Source organism: Synchiropus splendidus, chromosome 19 (assembly GCF_027744825.2).
Source record: "Synchiropus splendidus isolate RoL2022-P1 chromosome 19, RoL_Sspl_1.0, whole genome shotgun sequence".
Taxonomy (NCBI): domain Eukaryota; kingdom Metazoa; phylum Chordata; class Actinopteri; order Syngnathiformes; family Callionymidae; genus Synchiropus; species Synchiropus splendidus.
The window spans coordinates 8,855,193-8,873,563 of NC_071352.1; the positions used below are offsets into that span (position 1 = coordinate 8,855,193).

At 44.9% G+C, this 18,371-nt stretch overlaps 4 protein-coding genes across 4 annotated transcripts; 2 read left to right on the forward strand and 2 right to left on the reverse strand.

Annotated features, from left to right (window-relative positions):
- Positions 1-57: 57 nt before the first annotated feature.
- Positions 58-3,605, forward strand: ptger1c (prostaglandin E receptor 1c (subtype EP1)). Its single transcript, XM_053851513.1, has 3 exons — positions 58-183; positions 1,569-2,402; positions 3,297-3,605. Exons 2-3 carry the CDS (start codon positions 1,572-1,574, stop codon positions 3,594-3,596), a joined length of 1,131 nt encoding a protein of 376 aa, XP_053707488.1. The 5' UTR covers positions 58-183; positions 1,569-1,571; the 3' UTR covers positions 3,597-3,605.
- A 93-nt stretch (positions 3,606-3,698) lies between these two features.
- Positions 3,699-7,823, forward strand: slc27a1a (solute carrier family 27 member 1a). Its single transcript, XM_053851512.1, has 13 exons — positions 3,699-4,195; positions 4,288-4,455; positions 4,525-4,919; positions 5,244-5,411; positions 5,486-5,555; positions 5,617-5,708; positions 5,765-5,874; positions 5,949-6,158; positions 6,231-6,357; positions 6,421-6,558; positions 6,765-6,929; positions 7,005-7,151; positions 7,215-7,823. Exons 2-13 carry the CDS (start codon positions 4,289-4,291, stop codon positions 7,370-7,372), a joined length of 1,947 nt encoding a protein of 648 aa, XP_053707487.1. The 5' UTR covers positions 3,699-4,195; position 4,288; the 3' UTR covers positions 7,373-7,823.
- A 1,295-nt stretch (positions 7,824-9,118) lies between these two features.
- On the reverse strand, positions 9,119-12,625 carry trim35-13 (tripartite motif containing 35-13). The gene is made up of 6 exons (XM_053852276.1): positions 12,325-12,625; positions 11,713-11,808; positions 11,247-11,477; positions 11,162-11,184; positions 10,973-11,091; positions 9,119-9,906 (listed from the first exon to the last, which is right to left on the reverse strand). Exons 1-6 carry the CDS (start codon positions 12,517-12,519, stop codon positions 9,371-9,373), a joined length of 1,200 nt encoding a protein of 399 aa, XP_053708251.1. The 5' UTR covers positions 12,520-12,625; the 3' UTR covers positions 9,119-9,370.
- A 2,617-nt stretch (positions 12,626-15,242) lies between these two features.
- On the reverse strand, positions 15,243-18,313 carry vac14 (vac14 homolog (S. cerevisiae)). The gene has a single exon (XM_053851924.1). The coding sequence runs from the start codon at positions 18,218-18,220 to the stop codon at positions 15,851-15,853; it is 2,370 nt and encodes a 789-aa protein (XP_053707899.1). The 5' UTR covers positions 18,221-18,313; the 3' UTR covers positions 15,243-15,850.
- Between the last annotated feature and the right edge of the window lie 58 nt (positions 18,314-18,371).

Here is an 18,371-nt window from a genome sequence, read left to right on the forward strand (position 1 = left end):
TGGATGGAGCGTCTAAATGGTGGGGGGGGGAGAAAGAGAGTGCCTCGGGAGTCACAGATGAGGAGAAGAGATTAAAGAAAAACATGAGCGCTGCATTCAGGGACGCACTGAGCAAGTGGTTTTGGATTTGTTTTAATTATTTTGTGCCTTTTTTATGCCACCCGCGACCCACAAAGGGACAAGGTACGTGTCTATGTCATCTTTGTTTACCTTCAGCTATGTTGATGCTATGATAGATATAGTTCTGCTCTAAAACACGTCTTGAAAATTATGAATCCCAAAAAAGGTTATCGGACTAGATGATCAGAGTAGATGGGATATTCTTTCCCCACAGTGGAGAAATGTACATGTTTCAGCATGTTTGAGTATATTTAGCAGTTTTACATTCTCATTCAACCTGTTTCTTGATGCTAAAAACCTACATACACAACAAAACTAATGGACTGTGTGAGAAACGTAAATACAGCAGCACACACTTCGATAAAGAAATATACAACGTATTTAAACACCTCATGAAAGCTTACAACACCAACTAGAAAACTTTATTACAAAAAGAATCAAAACGCTTTCCATCTGAGAAGAATGCGAGCGATATGCTTGATGGTAATTATAGTAGTTTGTGTTCAGGAGATTTGTCCGTCAGTTACAGTGTAGTTAGTTCAAAAGCATCTGATGTTCCAGGCATAAACAGATATGAATCAGTGCATTAGGGCGGAAATATCTCCCGAGCTGCAGCTACTTAGGAAGAAATAAAGATAGGCTCAAGACCTTTAGTGAAATGTGTTAAATGTCAAATGTCAAAAAATAAAAGAGTCATTTTGAAGTTTAGTGGCATTGTGTTAGTGTAAGTAAACCTGATAAAAAAGTGAAACTGCACACTAAAACAAACAGTGTATTACACAGAGCTAATATTAAAAATATGTCTCAGAGGGAAAGAAATGACAGTGAAAGCCTAACATGATGAACATTTACCGACAAGAACAGCACATTCTTGCCTTCCAGGGCCATGACATTCATTTATTTATTTCTTTTTAGTAGACCTATTGGCCACAGTTAGGGAGATTTCTAGTACCACCTTGAAGGGATATAACAACATTACGTTTCTGTGAAAACAAGATGGCAGGAACTTCAACAGGAAAAAATGAACTTTTAACTTTCTATCCATGTGTATTTTGCAAATAACCCATAATTTTAGCGTAGAGAAATTCAAAATACACTGGGTGACACATGCGATTTATGAAACATTAGACAGCGATATGGTAGTGGGGAGGCAAATATAGGAAGCATATCATCCAAAGTATACAACATTTATATTATTTTACTATATGAAATTGTAAATCACAAACAAAGAGGCTCCCTTTAATGACTCACAAAACAGCCCCTCCTGTTTGAGCTTCAGAAAACTCCGGCTCTGAAGTGCTCCATTAAAGCTAGCGCACAAGGGTTTCTTGTTATATGAGGTATAAATCCCAAGTGTCAAGGCATCAATTACAAGTATGCATCCATCACCAAAAAGCAATTATTCATCTAAAACTTTCAACGTTTTTCCACCCATCTTCCACCCATAGATCATGTGGTTCAACACCTCTGACCAGTCATGGACGAACACGAGCAGCAGGCCATACGCCAGATCTTCCAGTTTTGGATTGTCTTGCTTCACCATGATCTTCGGCGCTCTCTCCAACTTCACAGCTCTGGGCATCCTGGCCAAAACCCACATCAGATTCCGGCGCCAAGCCAAGGCCCCGTTTTTGTTCCTGACAGTGTCCTTACTGGTGGCTGACCTTGGAGGTCACGTAATTCCGGGGAGCTTCGCCATGTACGTGCATATGCATAAAAGCAAAGGGGAGCTGCCTTCCGAGATGTTCTGCAACACGTTCGGCGCTAGCATGGTATTTTTTGGCTTGTGCCCACTGCTGTTGGATTGTGCAATGGCGCTGGAGCGTTGTGTCGCCATCACCCAACCCTTTTTTCACGCCGCGATGATCACCGTCGCTCACGTGCGGCACGTTTTATTTTTCCTGCTGACGGCTGCTCTGGTACTCGCGCTTCTCCCTTTCTTCAGTGTGGGAACTTATACGCTACAGTCTCCCGGAACGTGGTGTTTCCTTCAGGTCCACGCTCCACGGTCTGTGGCAGAGACCAACCTGGTTCTTGCTTTCTCATGTTTGGGGCTCGCTGCCCTCACTCTTTCCCTGCTCTGTAACATTCTGAGCAGCCTGGCATTACTCCGGGCCCGGATAAAGATGCAGACCGATGATTCTGTATCAGTCGGCGCCTGTAACCGCCGGGCTTCATCGGCATCCTCCTCCTCCACCGCCATTTGTTCCCTGGATGTTGAGATGATGGTGCAGCTCGCAGTGATCACAATAGTTTCCTGCGTCTGCTGGAGTCCATTTCTTGTGAGTACAAATTCCAAACCAACATTATACTTGACAATGTTGAATTTACATTCAAGCGTTTTTGAAAAAAAATTATTGATGTTTTAGTAAATATTCATGAGAACTAGGGCTACAATAGATTAAAATGTTTTCACACAAATTGATGACATTTTTTTATCCGTTCTAAATGTAACGTTCTAAAGCTTTATAAACTAGTGCTGTCATTTTAAAAAAAAATTAAACGCAATTAATATCAAGTATCAGTATCAACGGTGGCGAGCCAATGCGTGCACATTTGAATTTTGGCCCATTGAAGGACCCGTAGAGGCGTGTTATACATTTATTATTCATTTTTGAATTGCTATATTGAGCTTAAGCGCCTATGTGAGACAGCCTTATTTGATTCATTTAACTGTATTGCTGTTTGTTTTACATTTTTGAAGACAGCTTTATTTTATTTATTTCACTGTATTGCTGTGTTTGTTTTACATTTTTGAATAACGCACCTGGCCTAACTGGTTTGCGGATGTACTTGACCTTTACTTTTGGATTTCATTTATGAAGCACAGTTCACCAATAAAAAAAAAATGGATTTCAAATCTTCTTTTCTCACTGTTTTCAATTGATTAGTCATGCCCTACAATTTTTAATATCCTAGAACTCAAATTCTTTATCAGGACCTTTAGTAGATATGACATAAAAAATTAATATAAATATAAACATAAAAATTAATTCGATTAATTTTTTAATCGACTGACAGCACTATTATAGACACTTTATTTCGGGATTAATCGCAAGTTAACTGCTTCTTTCAAATTAAACAAGATTCAAAACTGACATTTATTGACAGAGCATTTTTAGCATCAGTATCCTTAATTTATTTTATACTGTATTTTACAGTTGTGTCTCTTGCAGGTTCATATCCTGGTGATGCAGTTCATGTCTGCTGGACTAAGCAGCCAAAGCGACGACTTTATCCTTCTGGCTTTGCGCTTCGCCGCTTGGAATCAGATTCTGCATCCCTGGGTTTACATTCTACTGCGGAAAGCAGTGCTTCTCAAACTTGGCTGTTCTGTTCCAAACACTCCACAAAGGGCTGGAAGACCAAGGACAACCAACCCACCGAGTCGCTTTCTAGCACTGGATGTTTCAGATTGTGAAGTGACTGCCATTAAACCCACTGTTGGAAGCCGGGCTTTGAAACGGAGCCTGTAAAAGGGACCTGAAAGGAGCAGTGTCGGTCACAGACTTTCTCCAACATGTTAGTAGTCTGCACCAGTGGTACCAGTAATAGCAGCTTCCGACCAATCGAGAGCGCCGATAATAAGGGCGGGGGTTAGAACAACCCAATCGGATTCCACAAAACACTTGACTGGCGTGTGTGTTGGCAAATGTCCGCGCTCGCTCGAGGGTTACATCCGGAGTGGGCGGGGCTTCCTCTGCAACGGGTCTGAACAACATGGAGTAGAGAAATAACCCGGTGAGCCGTTCCACTGACCACAGCCCTGATCTGCTGATCCCGGGAGCTCAGGTCCAGAAACACCAAGCCTCGCCTGTAAATATCCGCACACAGAAGCTAATACGATGTGGATTACTCGCCTTTGAGCCATAGTTTTTAACGCGCTTGTTGGTTTAACCGTTAAATGAGTGGAACTTTTCAGAAGGAAAATAACTAGTTATACTTTCACCCAATTACATGTGCGAAATATTCTGAGAGGGCTGGTGAATACTCGAAAGCTACCGCGACAAAACAAACTCCGTCCGAAGAGGGTGTTACCAGGTGAAAGGTAAAGTCGCTCCAGGCTAAGTCGTAGGTAAGTGACGTCACGACCCAGAAGTTTGCTTTACATGTGTTTGCAGCGCCATCCATTGCTCGTTGTGAAAACATTGTTTTATTGCTATTTAGAATGCACAATGCGGCAAGTGTGTCAGCCTCTCTGGGATCCGTGGGACTGCTGCGTCTCTGTGGAGTGTCCTGGTCCTGGACCATAGCGGCGGGACTGGGTGTGTATCTGGGCACCAGAAGCTGGAAGTATTTCTACATCGCAGCCCGCACTGCCAAGAGAGACCTCAAGTAAGCTCAGTGATATACATATACGATGTCTGTGTTGGTGTTTAACCTTGTGTGTTGTCGTGTCTCCAGTGGTCTGTACGTGCTGCTGAGGGTGAAGGTGGCCATGTGGCGCTACATCCGCAACGGAAGCAACATCACCTCCATTTTTGCCCAGACAGTCAAACGACACCCCGACAAACCCGCTCTGATCTACGAAGCCACGGGCGAAACGTGGACCTTCACCCAGGTGGACGAGCTTTCCAACGCCGTGGGCCACTGGGCCAGGAGTCAGGGATGGGCGTCCGGCGACGTGGTGGCCATCTTCATGGAGAGCAGGCCGCTACAGGTGGTGCTGTGGCTGGGCTTGGCCAAGGTCGGGGTTGAGGCTGCGCTCATCAACTTCAACCTGCGGCACGATTCCCTCTTGCATTGCGTCGGGGTGTCCGGCTCGCGAGCCATCGTGTTTGGAGCCGAGCTGGCTGATGGTATGTTACGAGCTCGGTGACAATATTCTATTTCTAAACGCTGCACCAGCAGATGGCTTCCCTCCAGATATTCCAATCTAAACTATGCTAACCACTGTGTCTCTTGTGGTCAAGACAGTGATCGCATTATCTCAGGAATTCCCTGCAACTGTGTGTGTGTGTGTGAGAGACGTGAATGTTTCATCTTATCAATGCCCTCTTACTGTAATCTAAAGAATTTACTCGATAGGTTTAACATGTTTTCCCTTGACATTAATGCTGCTAGTTTGAAGGAAATCACAGATTTTGCTGTGCCAAACTGATCCGTCTTCTCTCTTTGTGCAGCCATGATGGAAGTCAGCGCCTCCATCAACCAGTCCATGGTACGGTTTTGTACAGGAGAGCTGAGTGCAGAGCATCAGGCCTCTCTAGGGGCTCAACTTCTGGACCCCATTTTAGCCCTCACATCCAGGCACCCCCCTTCTCCATGCTCTCCCCCGAAAGGCATGAATGGTGAGAAGCGTTCCCCCACTGCAACACAGCTCATTTCAGGTGACTGATCCTTCGAATCGTGCTGTTTTCCGCAGATCGATTGTTTTACATTTACACCTCTGGAACCACTGGACTACCCAAAGCCGCCATTGTAGTTCACAGTCGGTAAGTTTTTAAATCCCTGACTCAAGATTCACTTCAGCAAACCTGTTTTTTTTCTGAATAGTTACTACAGAATTGCTGCTTTTGGCTACTACGCTTTTGGGATGCGAAAGGATGACATCATCTATGACTGTCTGCCCCTGTATCACTCTGCAGGTATGTGATGTGTATCTCAGTCCGGGGAGGGTTTTGATGTTTTTTCCTCCTGTCAGGGAACATTATGGGCGTCGGTCAGTGTCTGATTCACGGGCTCACAGTGGTGGTGAAGAGGAAGTTCTCTGCCAGTCGCTTCTGGGAAGACTGCATTAAGTACAACTGCACGGTAAGTGCTGAAGCTTCAGTCAATGAGCATGAGGTATTGATCTGAAACTGTGACTGCGCTCTTTCCGCTCGCAGGTGGTGCAGTACATTGGGGAAATCTGCCGCTACCTTCTCTCTCAGCCTGAGCGGGCGTCGGAAAAGGGTCACAAAGTCCGGCTCGCCATCGGAAACGGCCTGCGACCCAGCGTGTGGGAGGCTTTCACCGGACGTTTCAAGGTGGCACAGATTGGCGAGTTCTACGGCGCCACCGAGTGCAACTGCAGCATCGCCAACATGGACGGCAAGGTCAGCGTTTTCCACTCGAGAGTCCTCACCCATCATCGTCCAGCTTTGTGAGTCTACTTTTGAATTGTGCAGGTGGGAGCCTGTGGATTTAACAGCCGCATTCTTCCGAACGTGTACCCCATCCGTTTGGTGAAAGTAGACGAGGACCGAATGGAGCTGGTCCGGGACAGTCGGGGCCTCTGCATCCCGTGTCAACCTGGTAACCAAAGCATTATTTACCAGCGCACAAGACATGCGATTCTGAGTCGGTTTCTGTTCGCAGGTGAGCCGGGGCTGCTGGTCGGGCGCATAAACCAGCAGGACCCATTGCGTCGCTTTGACGGCTATGCAAACCAAGATGCTACGAAAAAGAAGATCGCTCATAACGTCTTCAAGAAAAATGACTCCGCCTACTTGTCGGGTAAACTTGAGTTTAAATGGGCATGATTTTTTTTTTTCTTAAACTTTCCTTCCATCATTGAGTCTCCTTCACATAGTCCCAGCCTTTACCCTTGAAATCTTACCCCAAACTTCTCATAAGTTTCTACTTTCTACAAATAATAATAACTATATTATTTGTAATAAATGTTAAATGAATTGTTGTAACTCCGTCACTGTTTCCACCAGGTGACGTGCTGGTGATGGATGAGCTTGGCTACATGTACTTCCGAGACAGAGGCGGAGACACTTTCCGCTGGCGAGGAGAGAACGTCTCCACCACTGAGGTGGAGGGAACTCTCAGCAGCCTCCTGGGGCAAACGGATGTGGCTGTGTACGGGGTCGCCGTTCCAGGTGACTCCACCAAACCAATGTGGGATTGAATCCACGGCTCTGTGCTTGCTACTTTATAGTTTCTTTTTTTTCTAGGTGTGGAGGGAAAGGCAGGGATGGCGGCCATTGCAGACGACGCCGGGAGTTTTGACTTTAATGCTTTTTTGAAGAAGGTCCAGGCAGCTCTTCCGCCGTACGCTCGCCCAGTCTTCCTGCGCATCTCTCCGCAGGTCGACACCACAGGTACCCAGTCATCCGTCCACCACGCATCCGCGCAATGTTCCCAATGCCCAACTTCCTTCTCAGGCACCTTCAAGATCCAGAAAACCAGGCTGCAGCGAGAAGGGTACGACCCGCGCCTCACCGCCGACCAGATCTACGTGCTGAACAGCAGAGCGGGACGTTACGAGGCAGTGGACGAGGAGCGCTTCAACGCGATCGCCGAGGGAAGAATGGCGTTATGAGGCGGGTGGAAGGGTCCGGACGACGCCGTAGAGTTTACAAATGATCGCTCTAATGGATTTTAACCATCAGGGAAGACAATTGACTAACCCATGGAGTATTGTTACAAGTTTTATCACTGTTTGACTGAAGTAATGAATGAGACGTTTCGAAAATGTACACGCCATCAACAGCCTCCACTTCTGCTGAGTTCGACTGCGGGCAGGCTACACTTGTTCCAGGGTTTCTGGTGAAAGCTGCAGACTGGTGTAGGCATAAACAGCTGTGGTGAGGTTTGCACGTCACTCGAGATTACTCCTTATTTTTAATCAGAGTAGAACTTCAAAGCTCAGAACAAAACTATGTCAGAAATGATGCGACTGAATGTGCCTTACTGGTCCTGTGGATGTTTTCTTTATTGACTGTTAACAAACTTTCTTTGTATTGACCTCACGGTGAAAGATCAGAGTTGTTTTAACTGCTATTAAAATATTTTAAACTATGTTGGATGTTTCATTCCCAAATTTCAGTGCTGTATTCAGTTCACTCATCCCGACTGTGTTTCCCAAAAAAGCTGTATGTATATTTATTTATATATTTATATAGTTTCCTTTTGTGATGAAAGAATAAAATACACAAGTATTGGGATTAAAAAGATTACTGTCACTACAAATCCTGAAATACCAGTTTAAAGAAATGACTTAAAAATAAACAAATTAAATAATACATATTTTATAATGATAATGTAATACTTATATTATAACTATAATGTAATTATATATATGTTTTTAAAGGAAATAGAGGTTTTTTTTTTACCTTCCGTTGTGACATTTATTTAAAGGTTATTCAGTAAAAAACAAAAAATATATATTTTTTTTATAATGCAATATTTATATCAGAATTATAATGTAATTATACACATATATATATATATATATATATATATATATATATATATATATATATATATATATATATATATATATATATATAAGGAAATATAGTTTTTTCCTTCAAAATGTGGAATATAAATAAACCAAAATGAGGGAGATTTCATTCAAGGTTATTAAGACATAAGAGTACTTCATTCAGTAACCATCAACAATTTAGTTCTATCTTTGAATCCAAATGCCATCAGGAAAGAGTTTTCGCTCTGCAGGAGTGGAAAGTGAGTAGAGGTCTGTGAGTGAAGCAGGAGGGAAGTGGACCCAGGAAGTGATCCGTGGCGGGTGTGCAGCTGCTTTAGCATCTGCTCCAGCATTGCCACAAGAAACAGGGTCAGCGTTAGAAGAATGAGCGGCACATTTGCAAACTGAAATGATAAGATGGCAACAAAATTGCGTGCGACAATACTGAAGCCTTATCATGATGGAGATTTAAGATTTAAGAAATTACCTATGTTTCCAAAGGGCACCAAGATCATACACAACACCAGAGGCATCCTGAGAATCTGCAGAAATGTTTACAGATTTACCTTCGAATGTGTTGTGAAACAGGATGCATTCAGAACCATTTTGTCTTCAGCAAAGTTTTCTCAAGTTAACTCAATTTCCTCTGACTTTTCCAGTGTTTTTCCAACTACCTTCAGACTGTTCACGTGACAGGGGTGAACGTGTATAAAGAGGATGGCAAGAAGGTGGTCGTTGTCTTCCATTGTACCTCACATTAAAACTCTGCTTGGAGACTAGTCAGAACATTCTTCATTGAAAAATTTCCAGAACAACTGGGAATAATAACAAGTTAAAAGTTTAATAAATGAAAATGCTACTTTACGCAATGTTTAGATGATTAAACTGTACTTTATATAGGGAACATTTATTACCCTGAATCAACAATGAATGTGTATTTGAGTCAATAGCTGTTAACATCAAGTAAACATAACTGAATGTGACCTAGTTTGATGCCTGCCTGTAGCACTTTAAACATCGTGGATAGACTCTGGCATTAGCCAGCATTCAAGACAATAAATACGTCAATAATTTACAAGCATCTGTCTATTTTATTTTTGACTGTATATTTCTTCACTCAGTTGAAAGTGTTATTCTTGCTGGGAGGAGTTTGAGTGAGTGTTCTTTGCAGGCGGTGCAGAAATAAGGAAAGGCCTTCGGTGCAATGATATCAGTGAAAGTGTAGAGAGGCACTCTCTCTCCAGGGTCATAGAAGGCCAGCTTCCCTCGGTCCATATCCAGAACAATCCGGATCACCTCTGGCTTCTTGCTCATATTCAGCGGCTCCCACGGCGCGGTGCAGGCCTTGTGCTCGCCATTCCGAAAGCGTATCGTCCAGAATCCCTCGGACGGTGTCAGCACATGTTTGCCCTTCCTGTTAATGGATTCGCTGGCTATTCCCACCACCCAGTAGGTGTTGTCCTTCACCTCCACCTCCCAAGTGTGGCGGCCGGTGGTGAAGCCTTCGGCCCCCAGCAGCTCGGCGCTGATGTCGAACCGCTCCGGGTTGTCGGGCAGTTTGAAAATCTGACTGCTGTTCTGCACCACTGTCAGGTCCTCCGACAGGACGAAGCAGCTGGCTGATGTGTTTGGATCCAAAATCACAGGACCTTAAGATTAAATAAATACATCGATCAGTTAGATTATGACCACCTGTTTAATATTGAACTGCAGTGAGATGCTCCCAGTCAAGTGCCTCACCATAGTATTACACAAAAGTCAACAGCATTCCAACAACTGGTGGTGTCACAGCTCACCCTCCTAGCTACACTGTTAGCACCATCTATAGTGATGGGCAGACGAGGCTTCATGAAACAGTGTCCTCATTTTCAGAGCCCAGGAGATGGTGCTCTTTGTTTAAAGATGATGAGGTTTCTCTGAAACAGTTGTTAAAATCCTAAGATTTTAGACCAAAGAGTGCCATCTAGTGGCCTCTAAAAATGAGGTTTCATGACGCTTCATGAGCCCATCACTAACTATCTGCTAACTCATCCTCAAAGGTGTGTTTAGTGGCGCACTCATGAAGTCTCATGTAACAGTGTCAGGTTTCAGTTTCAGGCGCCCCCTCCTGAGCTCTCAGGGCACTGTTTCAAGAAACCTCAACAACTCATCACAAGGTTCACTATCAGTATGATTGTGCTCACGTGAAGGGAGTCACGGGCTGGTGAGGCTTCATAAAGCTGTGTCCTCATTTTCTGAATCGACTAGATGGCACTCTTGGCACTAAAATATTTGGATTTAAACAACCAATTCAGAGAAACCTTGCATCATTTTTAAACAAAGAGTACTAGCTCCTGGACTCTGAAAATGAGGACAGTGTTTCATGAAGCCTCATCTGCCCATCACTACATGAATGCAAAAACACTTGAGAGTTGCCCATTCTCACAGGCTCACAACTTAACTCCAGTCTGTAACATCGCAAGCCGCACAGTCATCTTAGTTGTTTGCCCAAGTGATGCGCCATTTTACTGATGGGAAACTCTGTGCTTTACTAGCTAATGCAAACAGTAGACGAGACCGTGAAATGTTCAAATATTCGAGCATCCAAATGGAACATTAGGGTATGTGACCATGGCTCTCGGTTCCCCAGCCCGCCTTTATGGGACCACTTTTAACTGGCTAGTTTCAAGTGAGAACTTGAACAGGCATGCATGATATTTACGATACTATACTTACTATATCTGACAATTCTCTTCATCTTCTCCCAGACTTTGTACTTCAGGGAGCCTAAGTGCTTGGCAACATCAATAAGACCTCCAGTTGCTACACGTGGGCCAATGGAACTTTTCCAAGCTCTACAAAAAGAAGGAAAAAATAATCAATAAAAGGCATTTGTTCCGGTTAAAACCAGGATGCAATATTTACCTTTTAATAGTTTCTTTGTAATTCTAAATGAAAAGAATCAGAGTGAGTGTTTGCGCGTTACAAAGTCACGTGAATGACTTGTTACCTTTAGAAAAGGAATCTCGTGAGCCTTCATCTCCTGTTCTATTAATTTGATGGTGTTGGCAAGAGAAGCCATTTCGTTGCTCATCTCTTCCATCTTCTGGTTGATCAGCGCACTCTTCTGCTCCTGCTCGGCCTTCAGAGCCGACAGACGGGCCTCCTCCTGATCTCTCAGGAAACGGTGGAGGCTCTCAAACTCCTCTTTAATCTGTGCTTCTGTGTGCTGAGCTTGATTCTGAAAAAAAAATCTTTCTCCAACGGTATGTTCTCGTGATGGGCTCATGAGGCTTCATGAAACAGTGTCCTCATTTTCAGAGGCCACTAGATGGCACTCTTTGTTCTGTTTCAGAAAAACCTCACATCATTTTTAAATCGAGAGCGCCATCTCCAGGGCTCTAAAAATGAGGACACTGTTTCATGAAGCCTCATCTGCCCATCACCAGTATTTTGAATTGTTGGTGGCGATGTACCTTTAAATGATCAGTCATATCTTCATAGACACTTTTGGCTTTCTTGTACAACAGCATATTCTCCTTTAAAGGCAGCAGTGCGCTATTCAGCTCCGCCTAAAATCCGAGCGAGCAGGAACAGTGAAAAACAAGGTCATGACGCTGACAGCTGCAGACTTTCTGACATGCAAACTTTCTGCAAATGTAAGGCAGCAGCCATTAAAGTTTCTAAAGCCATAAAATAAACCTGGACTAATGTGTCATGCAGCAAGACGAGGATGGTGATTCATGACCGTGTCACGTACAGCAGCGGTTGAGTAAATCTGGTGTTATTGAAACCTTGAGACGGAGTCAAGTTTCAGCCCCTCCGGAGACCCCAACAGCAACAGCCAACCAGAAATATGGATCTAAAATTAGGGCGTTTATTAACGGCCAGCACGTCCGCGACTAAATGAAGCAAAGTGTTGCAACTTTGAAGGGGAAATTTAAAAGCAAACATTGTTTACAGAATCATTGGATCTGACGCGTCATTCCGTCGCCATCCTCGGATAATCTGGCCGCAGTTGGCACGTGGAAGGAAATAGATCTCACGACCGGCAGGACGTTTCAAAGTGAAATATCAAGCTCTCCTACCTTACAGTCTAGAGCTCCTTCTCCAATGGGGTAAAGTTTGTGACCCTTGTGGCCACCAGCCTTCGCGCAGACACCACATATGGGCTCCAGGTCGTCCACACAGAAGAGGGTGAGCTTCTCTCCGTGCTCCGTGCAGGCGTCTGGGTCATTCATGCTAAAGGACTTCTCCAGCACTCCAGCCAGTATTTGACTCATGGAGCAGAACCGGGTTGTGCGAACCCTCTCTCGAGCGACTGGCTCCCTGACCGCGGATATGTCCACAAATTAAACCGCAAAGGTCATCCTCACCATTGGTGCTAGCCATTCTTCCCCCCCGGGATGTTGATGACAGAGCAGCACTGAAGGCCCCTCCCTTGTCTCTGGCTAGTGGCCTGGTCTTAACCTCAGAATTAAGTGTTAATACCCCGGCTCCCGCTGGAATATCCCCAGCTGTGCTCTACTGTTGCGCTATGCACATAGCTCGTTCTCAAATAATCACCACACGTCCGAATAATAACAAATAGTCCGACTGTATCAGTGTCAATCACAGGCTTTGTTCCTGGTGTCAGGACTGGGTGAATGGCTGAAATATACGGGCCCGCAGAGGAATTTTGATGCTCCTCCTGCTATGCTCACCACTTGGTTATGTGAGATGTGTGTTGAAAAATCCTCCCAGCGTGTAATTGAAGAGTTTACAGACATGCAAAGCCCAAAATTAGACTCGACCCCTGACCCCGCTGGTTTCAAAAATAACACGGGGCTATTCGTGGAGTTCAGGGGTTTGTTCTTTTGGAGTCTTTGTCGAGAATTCAAAGAAAGCGTCGGCTTGATTTCCGCGACTGACTCGACAGAATGAGCACGGGAGCGTGTCGGGGTTTAGTCTGGTCATCACTTTTAATTTAGGAGGTGATCACATGGAACACATGGAAACACAGGATGGTGCGGGAAATTGAGATCTTCCACTACAGCAGTGCTTCTCAATTATTTTCTGTTGCGCCCCTCCCCAGGAAGAAGTGAACTTTTCGCGGCCGCCAACTCTGTAACGCCGCTGTAAATGGTATCATTTGCCTATAAAATTATCATAAGTACATCGCTGTATGACATTGTGTCCTTGCTAACATGAAAAAAAGACTGTAATAGAGATCAACTCACAATAAAGAATAGCTTTATTAACATTGTTTTTGTCTGTAACAGAAATCATGAGTTGATGTGCAGTTACACTTTATTTTAGTACAGCAAAAAAAAAAGATTCTCCAAGGTCACATGCGCCCCCCCTGGGGGAGAAGGACAGGACTACAGGGAGGGTTTTGTGTGTAGAGGGTTTCCTCCAGGTTCCCTGCCACTGTGCAGGTTTATTCCGGACTGAACACAGTGTCCCTCGCCTCACACCTCAAGTAGCTGTTATCAACTCCAGCCTGCTTACGACTTCATAAGGAGTGAAAGTGAAACAGAATTTTGGGCAGCCATCTCGCTTTAGAGTTCAGTAGTTTCTCCCAAAAATTGAAGTCAGACACTTTTGTCTAATTTTTCTTGTATTATTTGTGTTTTATCTATTTTTTTCATAGTAATTTTGACATAAAAAACATGTAAATTACATTCATGAGTGATTTTAATATGCAAGATTTTTAATGAATATATTTCATTTATCTTTCATTTTACTCAGTTCTGCCTTCTTTAAAAAAATGTGTTGTGTTAACCCTGATATTTAAAAAAAAATCACATTATTATTTAATTTGTTTATAGTGGAAGAAGTGCCCACTGCTATTTTTGTTGTTTAACTTTATGGCACTATTCATTGTCTGCTTGTTTTAATTTGCTTCTGTATAGTCTCATATTCTTCCAGGATTCTTTGTTCACATCGAACCACTCCCACAGCAGTCTATTGTGGGGTGAGACACCTAAAGCGGCCCGGGTGTTACATTGTACATAAAAGGAAAAAAATTTAAAAACTTCAAACATCATATCAACTTTACCGTGACAGAAGTCGACTAGATCTTTGTTGTTTGTACACTATGCACAGCGTGATATCATCAACAAGCGACAGCACAAATATATTTCCATGCTGTATTCATTTATAGATTCATCTTTTTGTTGAAATTCTTTTAAAGTTTCATATAATATATATTTTTTTTAAACTTCCAGCGCAAAACTGATCTGCTTTACGTCATGCAGTACCAGTTCACAGCTCAGTATATATGGGATTCGTGAATAAACAACATATGACAGGGGAAAAAAGTACTTTTACTTTTATAATGAACAGAATGAAACAGTGCGCAGACTTTCCTTCCCCCCTTTTTCTCTGACTACAACAATCCCCCTGAGCTAAAATAAACAGAGGCTCATGTCACATCCATGCTCATGTCAGTATGCGGGTGTTTGGGCTGTGGTGATGGAGGTCACTAGTCCCGAGCCATTGATAGCTGTCGCCAGCTGACAACAGTCTACAGACACAGCCCACACTTTGACCACATTACTGCCGTGCTTCAGCACGCGGTCATTCCTTTTACATAGCTCCCATTATTTCAGGCTTCACACATGACAGTTCCATAATCATTCATCTCAACACCACCAGAGTTTCTTTGAATAAAAAGAAACGGATGAACGACTGTGGATGGGCAAATTTGTGTTGTATTTTTTGATACTGCAGAGCTCTTCTCATTGTGTTGACCTACTGAAATGTTTACTTTTCTGGCGGCTTACTATTTTATTGGACTTCAAGAATCTTTTCTGTCGAGGAGATGTCTTTCACTGCTGTCAAGTTTGTTTACATGGTTTCATTTTCTGCTCTCATGTGACTTATCATTCAATTTAAAGAAGATTATACAGAGATATTTTTACCAGAATAAAATACAAATGTATGTTCATTTCAGTCGCTTTATGCTGTAATTGTTACTAAGTTTTATCATAGCCACATGAAAAAAAAAGTGCGATCAAACTTATGAAATTTAATCACATGGTCCACTTTTATTATTTGACAAAGAAGCATGTTAAAAAGGAACGTAAACAGTGCAATCAAGGACTTAAAACTGTCTAAATATCACATGAACAGGAGATTCCAGAAGCTCTAAGAGTTAGCGATAAGCCCAGCTGCAAACAAAGGCTGATGATAATAACGTTGGCCAGCCAAGAATGTAAGCCAAAGTTCAGTCACGCACGGCTACCAAGGTTTGAGTGAAGTCTCATTTGTGCCTGGGTCAATACTGCAGCGAAACTCCTCATCCAGATAAAGACAACCCTGAACACATGATCTGGTCAGACTTCTGGTGCATGATCAGCAACAAAATGACTGTGACCACAGTAAACAATGGAAGTTTCACTTTGCTGACTCAGCATAAACTTATATAAAGAACACATACACCTCTTGGGTAGAAACAAAAACAAACATTAATTTGACTGTCAAGGCAAATGATACTTTATATATATATTTATATTTATATCTTGTGTTACTGCCTATAAGCCATGTTTATGAATGAACACTTTTTGGCTTTAATATCGTCTTCATCTTTTCCAGTGATACTACATAAACATCTTCTTTCACCCGTGGACTTCACATGAGCTTCCTGTCCGTGTGCTCAGTCGCCCGGCCCGAGCGCTGGTGTCGGACCTCCAGGTGTTTGCTCTGGACGCAGTCAAAATGCTGCAGCAGCTCACCGTAGTCCATGTCGGTGTAGCAGGCACGCTTGGAAGCCGACTGCAGTTTGGAGTCCATGTACTTGGACTCCTCCACTGTCCGCATGAGCTCTGGGTTGGGGACGCAGCGGAGGCGGTTGGACAGCAGCTGGAAGGCCTGGCTCTGCGGCAGCAGCATCAGCAGGCCGTACAGTGCCTTGATCAGATATGGGTTGTTCTCCACGTCCAGCAGCTGCAGGCGCAGGTAGGTGAAGATGGGGCTTTCTATCAGTTGCACCAGCTTGTCAACCTCCATGAGAAAATCCACGGTCACTTCAAGGTCTCCAAATTTTTGGATGAGATCATACGCATGTTTATAGTTCTGCGTGAGGAAGCAGAGTGACACGGTGGCCACCGGGTTATGGCACCAGGAGCGATACAGGCAACAGAAGAGCACGCGGCTCTCCTGGGTGCGCAGATCTTTGAGCTGGTTGCGCAACTGAAAGAGTTCCGCTGAGGTCAGCAGGATGGTGTTGAGCGTCTGCACGATGGTGGAGGCAAACTTCAGGTCTTCCTCCTTGAGCAGGATGTCCGCCATGGAGTGGAAGATGTTTTCAGCGTGAAGCAGAAGACACAGCTGTCGGATGATGAACGCTCCCCGGTTCTCCAGCAGCTTCCTCTCCAGACTGAAGCGTTTCAGGAGATTGATCATGAATTTGTAGAAGTAGGAGTTCATGCTGGGGGTGGAGGGGGACGAGTCACCCGTCTTGCATGCCGGGCCGGACTGCTGTCCCGACTTGATACTTTCCGGCACCTTTAGCTGGAGCTTGTTGTCGATGTTGTCACAGGTGCCTGCGGGCTCCGTCTGCCCAGCAGGGGACGATGCAATCTCAGCCAGCACTTCCAGGTCTTTCAGTATCACCTCGTCCGACTCATCCGACAGAGTTTTCAGCAGCATCGGGAACAGGCTGTCGGTGTGGCGGAACATCTTGCGCGGCGTCTTAATATACAGGTGATACAGCCACTTCAGCACCGCGATGCGAGTCATCATTCCGGTGGACGAGTCGTGGAGGTGACGGTCCAACACCTGGACGATTCCGTCCAAGTCCAAAGTCACCTGAGGCCTGTCGGCGCTGGCCGGGGTGAAGAAACTGATGTTGCTGAAACCCACCGACTCTTGCGAGGCGTTTAACATGTCGTTGCTGTCGGCCTCCGTCTTCACCTGACTGTCCTCCTTAGACGGAGAGCCCGTACTCTTGGCCTCGTCTTCCTCGTCCTCATCATCCTCAGGCGTCACCAGCTTCATTAAACTGTGGTTGCACGCACTGGCAGCTTCTTTGGTGTTTTTCTTCCGGTCGTCGTACGAGAGGCAGGGCAGGACGGCGGTGAGAATCCCGGAGGAGTACGGGAGCACGACCCTGCCGGCCAGCTGGATGAACTCCCTCATCCAGGTCATGGCGGTCAGCTGGATCAGATCGTTGGTCAGTTTGGTTTCATCAGCGACCTGGCAGTGGATGACCAGGATGTTGGCCATCTCCGCGAACTTCACGCTGGACGGCGACTTCTTAATCTCCTTCAGGAACTCTCCCAGAACCACCTCACAAGTCTTGCGGATCTCTTTGCTGTTGTCGCCGAGGATCTGAAACAGACCGTCCAGGATTTCCGGGAGGTAGTCCAGCAGGTTGATGTCCGGTACCGACTCCAGAACGTGGATCCAGGAGATGATAAACTGGCGGGCATACTGGTTGTTGGAGTAGATTCTCTCTCTCAGGAGCGGGACAAACGCCACCAGGTCAAACTTGTTGCTCTCAGTCACTATGTCTTTCAGAAGCCTATCCAGTAATTCAGAACCACTTTTAACATTGGGGTCTGGATCTGCTGCAAGTTTGCTGAGGCCATCGAAAAGCAGGTTGAAGTGGGGGAGCACAGCTCCTCTGGCGACCTTAACTATATTATAAAGAGCCTCGCAGGCATAATAGCGCAGGCGGCTGTCTGAGTCATTGAAACACGTGAGTACAGGCTCGATGAGTTCCTTCAGATACAGACCCGAGTCTTTGCCGAGGGCGATGGAACAAGCCGCCAGCCCGATGAGTCCTCCTTTGCGGCTGTGAGGATGCTGCGACAGGGCAAACTCCGAAGCCAGGATCTGGATGACATGTCGGATTTGAGTCGAGTTGTTCTGAGCCACAAACTCCCGGACCAGTTTCTCGATCTCCAGAGCAGCGACTTTCCGTTTCTCGTACAGTTTGTCATTCAGAGCCCTGACAACGTTGGGCGTCAGCGGCGAAAAGTCCTTCTCCGTGTTCATGTCTGCGTTACACGATCAGCGTTGATCCCTGAATCCGCCAAATGTCGCGCATCGATGAGGAATGTCTGGAGAAGCGGACTCGCCAGAAAACCAGGAAGCCGAGCGCAGCTGACAGTCAACTTCCGCCGGAAACACGTCACCACTGCTACAT